The 6,083-nt window shown below is 37.0% G+C and overlaps 1 protein-coding gene across 1 annotated transcript; it reads left to right on the forward strand.

Annotated features, from left to right (window-relative positions):
* Positions 1-840: 840 nt before the first annotated feature.
* LOC107582548 (neurofilament medium polypeptide) lies at positions 841-5,736 on the forward strand. Its single transcript, XM_016268445.1, has 4 exons — positions 841-854; positions 1,956-2,535; positions 2,737-2,861; positions 3,645-5,736. The coding sequence occupies exons 1-4, from the start codon at positions 841-843 to the stop codon at positions 5,716-5,718; spliced, it is 2,793 nt and encodes a 930-aa protein (XP_016123931.1). The 3' UTR covers positions 5,719-5,736.
* Positions 5,737-6,083: the final 347 nt, after the last annotated feature.

Consider the following 6,083-nt stretch of genomic DNA (forward strand, 5'->3'; position numbering starts at 1 on the left):
CTGACTTGTGCTTTTCTGCAGCACAAACATGTACATTATAGCTTGAAGAATGTTGCTACTGCAGTAAAATATCTGCAAATTTGACAATATGAGGAAACGGTAATATTGTTAAATAACACCAACATAGATTAAAAGCAGTCACAGTTCTGCTGAAAATCACATACCCTACAGTATACAACATTTTCCTGAGCTTGCTGGAATATAGATTTTTAAACCATAACAACAATACCTTAACAGACAACAATAGTGCATCTCCAAAAATATAAGAAAACAACTTTAAAAGGAACATACAGTGGGTACGGAAAGTATTCAGACCCCCTTACATTTTTTTTTTAAATATTCTAATTCCAAATTTACTCTGTTTATGATACTGATAATGCTGCTCAGAGATGGCATAAATCCATTTACACAGCAATGATAACCATATACTTTGATATTATAGGGGCTGAGTTGGGTCAGAGCAGGCATAATTTAGTATGACTTATGCAACATTGTGTCTTTACACAGAATTTTGAGCAGGCACAGAGCAGCCTTAACTCAACTGATGCCTTAACAGACAAATTGCCATCTCAAGCCACAGGCTATTACATCGTTAATATAAGTTTACAGTAACTCTTACGTTTAGGGACCAATTCTCACTTGCTTATTTGCATGCTTATTACTGGCTGTTTATTAGTACTTAAAAAGCACATATTAATTCCTTATTTTACATGATCATATTTTAGATCCTTTAATCCTACCCCATACCTAAACATAACTATTAATATGTATCAAGTTTATAGAGGCAAAAGTCATAGTTAGTAGTTAGTTAAATGTGCGAACTGTTCACCAAACTAAAGTATGACCAAGTCAAGGTAATAGAAGGCCTAGCTATGTCTTTTTAAATGTAAAATGGCTTTACGGTTCATTTAGCCATTGATAACCTTGTGCAGAAGGTCCTGACACTATAAGGAGTTTGACATAAGGAGATTTTAATGCTGATATTTCTGTACACATGGTAGCAGGGTTGACAGATGGTCCTCTTCTGATAATATGATTTTGTATGATTTGGGGGGGGGGGTGTACTTGTGTTTCAGGAGTTCAAACCCTGAAAGGGAGGATGATGATGATGTCATTATATTTTTATGCAGGCTAATTATAGCCTATACATACATTATTTTAATAAGGGGGAGTCATACTGTGCAAACTCATGATATGTAAAAAAAAAATCAATAAGTACAAAAATTAATAACTGTTATTAGTACTTAACTAATTCCTACATTACTACAAAAAGTAATATTTACGGGATTTTTTTTCTTCTAAATTTCTTAATTTGATAATGAAATACATGACATTAAGGGTGCATTTTCTGTACATTTTACAACATATATGTACTCTAGCTTCGCTAACGTACTGAACAAAATATTTTTTGAATACAAGAATACAAGATGGAATTTTTTTTATTGCAAGTATAAACACTTCACAATTAATGTAACATTGGATGACATTATGAATACAGAAATTATATAGGAAGACAAAGAAGAGAGAAAAAAAATTATAATAAAAAATAAACAAGAATACATAGATGAAACAAAAAATACAGAGGTAGTAAATCAAGAATTATGTACCATTCAGCAGATCATTATACAGTTTCACAAATTTTACACTTTTTTTGGTATTAATATTTTTTAGTGTTATAATTAAGTAGTTAAAGTCACAAAGAAAATTATGTAATTTTGGAGATGTTGAAGAAAATTTACATTTATGAATATAATATTTTCCCAATAAACTAAATACATTTCCTATATATTCTATGGAATGTTTACAATGAGAAAAATAACAAAATGTATCACACATAGTAACATCAATGTCTACATTAGATTTTGAAGAAAATAATTGACACGTCAGACCAAAATTCCTTAACAAGGGGGCATTTGAAAAAAAGATGATCAATAGACTCAATGCTGACATTACAGAAATTACAATTCAGATGAGAACCGCCAGAACCTGGAGGAAGAGTTTAACACTTTGAGAGAAAAGTATGAGAGAGAGGCTCGTGGTCGAGGGGATGTGGAGGACAGCATTTCAGTACTAAAGAAATGCATTAATGACGCATATCTAACCAAACAAGAGATGGACAGAAAAGCTAAAGCTCTCGAAGAGGAGATCGGCTTCTTGAAGAAAAATCACGAAAGTGAGGTAGCCGAAATGATGGCCCAAATCCAAGAGGGTCATGTGACAGCAGAAATGAGTGATTTTAGTAGAAGTGATGTCACTGCAGCTCTGAGAGACATCAGGATGCAACTTGAAGGTCACACCGACTCTGACATCCGAGATGCTGAGGAACGCTTTCGAGCACAGCTCGCTAAACTGACCAAAGCTGCTGAGGTCAACAGAGAAGCGCTCATGACCACTAAAGCAGAGATTAATGAACACAGGAGACAGCTCCAGTCCAGGAACATTGAGCTCGACTCTGTGAAAGGTGTGAGAGAAGCGCTGGAGAGGCAGCTGTATGACCTCGAGCAACGGCACAATGCTGAAATCCATCACTACCAGGTAACACACCATGTGATGCACTGTTCAGCCTAGAACATTTTAATAATTCAGTTTGAGGATTTGATTGAACATTTCTGTTTAAATCAAGATTAAGTAGCAAATTGAGTACTTTATACGCCAATCCTACATAATCTAAGATTCAGTACCATGTTATGTGGCTTTTGTTTCTTATGCATTTTACTTATTTTGTCCATGGTGCAGGACACAATCAGAGAGTTGGAATCTGAGCTGAAAAATGCTAAATATGACATGAGCAGTCATCTGAGGGAGTACCAGGACCTTCTCAATGTCAAAATGGCACTGGATGCTGAAATTTATTCCTACAGGTACTTCTTTGATTACACACCATTTTACTGTTCACTTAATAATGAACTCTCAGGACCAGCAAAGCCTTCTTAACAGGTATTTAAAAAATCTCTTATCTTTATTTGATTATGTATTATCAGTTGCTTTCCATCCCTGATTCGGTCCGCTTGGCAAGTAGTGTTTATCCAATCAGAATTTATTTATTGTGAGTCCCTCAACAGTGCAAATGAATCGATTGTCAGCTTAATCAGCTAACCAAACTGCCTGGAAGGTGTAGTCTTGCAGATAATATTATCGTAGAGGCCTTCAAGGAACGCAATCATGTATTAAGTGACACAAGTAATTAGAGAGTGAACAAAGCTTTCCAAAGTTTTACATGATTGTGGTATTTATTAAACAGGACAGTTAGGCTCATTTGAATGTCAAATAATCAATACTAAGTGCTTTTTAATGACAGTTAATTTGTTGATTGATTACAATGAGTTTTAACAAAATTGAGTGTCATTTCATGATTTGGTTGGTGGCTTTGATGTCTGTTTAGGCTTGTGGGAGTTTTTGGAAATGTCAGTAGCCTCTGCATTAAGAAACAATAAATAGGACACATTTCATTACAGTGTTGTCACAGCCAAATTATAGTATTACTGTAATTTGGCTGTGACTGCACTGTAATGAATGTTGTAAAAAAAACATGTATCTTCTATTTATATAGTTTCTTAGGCCTGGATTTAAAATACACCGGTTGTCACAAATTGAGATTAATTAATCTGAAAATTATTCAGTTTTATTTTATTTTTATTTTTCAGAAAACTTTTGGAGGGTGAAGAGTCAAGGTACTCTACAATCTCAGATGCTCATATTTCAGTACCACACATTTACAGACAGTCACCCATCTATACTCTCCAGGGGGGAGCAACTCGAAAAGCAGAGCCTCAGTACAAATTTGTCGAAGAGATTATTACAGAGACCACCAGAGAAGATGTGGAGATATCAGACACTGGCTCGGATAAGAGTGGGGAGGGGAGAGAGGGTGACAGACCAGATGAGGAGAGCAGTGAGAAGGATGCACAGGGTGAAACTCCACAAGAGGCGGAAGATACTGAAGAACCAGCCAATGAAGGCAATGAAGCCAGTCCTGAGTTAGAAACAGAGGAAAATGAAGTCAAACCAAGTGATGATAAAGAGGATGAGCCAGCTGAAAAAACTCCAGATGATTCTGAGGTACAAAAAGATGCTGACTCTAAACCAACTCAGGAATCTACAGAAGAAGCCACTGATGAACAAGATAAAGATGAGGAATTAGACACAAAAGGCACGGAGCACAAAGACCTGAAGGATGACATGCAGGGAAAAGTAGAAGAACCTGAAGAGGAAAATAAACAAGCTAAAGAGACAGAGAAAGATGTCCCCAAACCAGATCTGTCAGAAAAGCAAGAAATGCCAGAGGAATCAAAAACTGGAGAAAAAGACAAACCATCTCAGGAACCGCAAGATCCTGAAGCAACAACGGAAGTAAACACTAAGCCTGGTGAAGAGACTGTTGGGGTAACCTCTCCAAAAACTGAAGATGCTAAAGTCTCATCTCAAGAATCTACAACAGAGAAAGAATCAGCTCCAGTGAAACCTGTAGAGGAAGATACTCCCAAACCAGATAAACAAGCAACTCCCGAACATGCTGAGAGTGGAAAACAGACTACTGGAGAGGACGCAAAGGAGGATACTTCTGCAAAAAATGACAAATCTGACAGTATGAAGGAAGAAACTAAGAAAGCCTATGGGCCTATGGAAAAAGACCAAGAGGATAACAACAAACTAACAGAGAAACCTGTGGGGGAAAAACAAGAGGATATGTCAGGTAAAGACGAAAAGGAACACAAACCTGAGGAGTCTGTAGAAGATAGCAAAGCTGAACTGGTAGACAATGTGAAAACAGGAAAAGGTGAAAATATTAAGGCTGAAGAACCAGAAAAGACACAAAAAGAGGTTTCAAAGGATGCAGAAGAACAATCACAACCTGAAAAGTCAAAGAAACAGGAGGACAGCACAAGCAGTAGCAGTCTAGAAAGTGTGACAATTGAAAAGGGTGAAACTGGCAAGCTAAAAGAAACCGAAAAGACACAAGAAGAAACTTCCAAAGTTGTGGAAGAAAAATCACTACCTGAGAAGTCACAGATAACGGATGACCAAAAAAGTGACAGTGTAAAAACAGAAAAGGCTGAACATGCGAAGCCTAAAGAAGCAGAAAAGACACAAGAAGAACCTTCAAAAGATGCAGAAGAAAAATCACAACATGAAAAGTCTCAGATACAGGAAGCTCGCAAAAGTGACAGCGTAGACAGTATCAAAACAGAAAAGGGTGAACATGCTAAGCCTAAAGAAACAGAAAAGACACAGGAGGACCTCTCCAAAGTTGAGGAAGAAAAATCACCTGAGAAGTCAAAGAGACAGGAAAACAGCAAAAGTGATAGCAGTGCTGAAAGTGTGACAACAAGCGGAGGGGAAGCTGAAGTCACAGAGAAACAGGTTGATGAAACACCGAGTAATCAACCCCCCAAAGCCCAGGAAACAACATCTGATGCAAAGCCTGAGCAAAAGGATATTAAAGAAAGCAAAGAGATGCCTGAAAAAGCTGAAGAGGTGGATAGTGTGATGACCAAAGGCAGTGGAACCAGCAAAGATGTTAAAAGTGAAGAAACTGTCCAAAAAGACAAAGAATCAGACAGCGGTGCACATGAAGTGAAGGCTGCAAAATCTGAGACGTCAACCAAAACAGAAGCTAAAGCTCTGGAGAAGACAGAGCAAGTCAAAGACAGCAGCATGGAGGACAACGTGGACACCAAAGGTCCAGAAGAAACAACTAAACCCTCTAGTGTAAAGTAGAATATAAACAGCAGAAAATATTGATTAAAATGCCTTTGAGAATAGAGAATGTTCAAATAGCAACCTTGACAAATAAATTACATCCGCGTGACAGACCATCTCAGTTGAGCATGACTTTTAGAAACTGCTTTCTGGAAGTGTTAGGTTTCTGATGCAAGATGCATGCTTACACTGTGTACATAATGAATGTGAATTATGAGGAATGTATAAAATTTAATTTTGCTACATCCCTTGCTCTGATCAGCCAAATGTATGTATTAAAACAGTGCTATACATTACAGTAACTGAATAAATATTCCAGCATATCAGTTTGTCCGTATGCTAATTCAAGAGCTTTTCCTACAGAAGAACTACAGAATTGAGTT

This window comes from Sinocyclocheilus grahami, unplaced genomic scaffold, assembly GCF_001515645.1.
Source record: "Sinocyclocheilus grahami isolate Dianchi unplaced genomic scaffold, SAMN03320097.WGS_v1.1 scaffold45.1, whole genome shotgun sequence".
Classification (NCBI taxonomy): Eukaryota; Metazoa; Chordata; class Actinopteri; order Cypriniformes; family Cyprinidae; genus Sinocyclocheilus; species Sinocyclocheilus grahami.

What these genes read in the sequence shown, in the direction of transcription:
- LOC107582548 (XM_016268445.1), top strand. An exon ending in CTGAAATCCATCACTACCAG is followed by an intron (nt 2,536 to 2,736) that starts GTAACACACCAT and finishes TCCATGGTGCAG; the next exon opens with GACACAATCAGAGAGTTGGA. An exon ending in GCTGAAATTTATTCCTACAG is followed by an intron (nt 2,862 to 3,644) that starts GTACTTCTTTGA and finishes TTTATTTTTCAG; the next exon opens with AAAACTTTTGGAGGGTGAAG.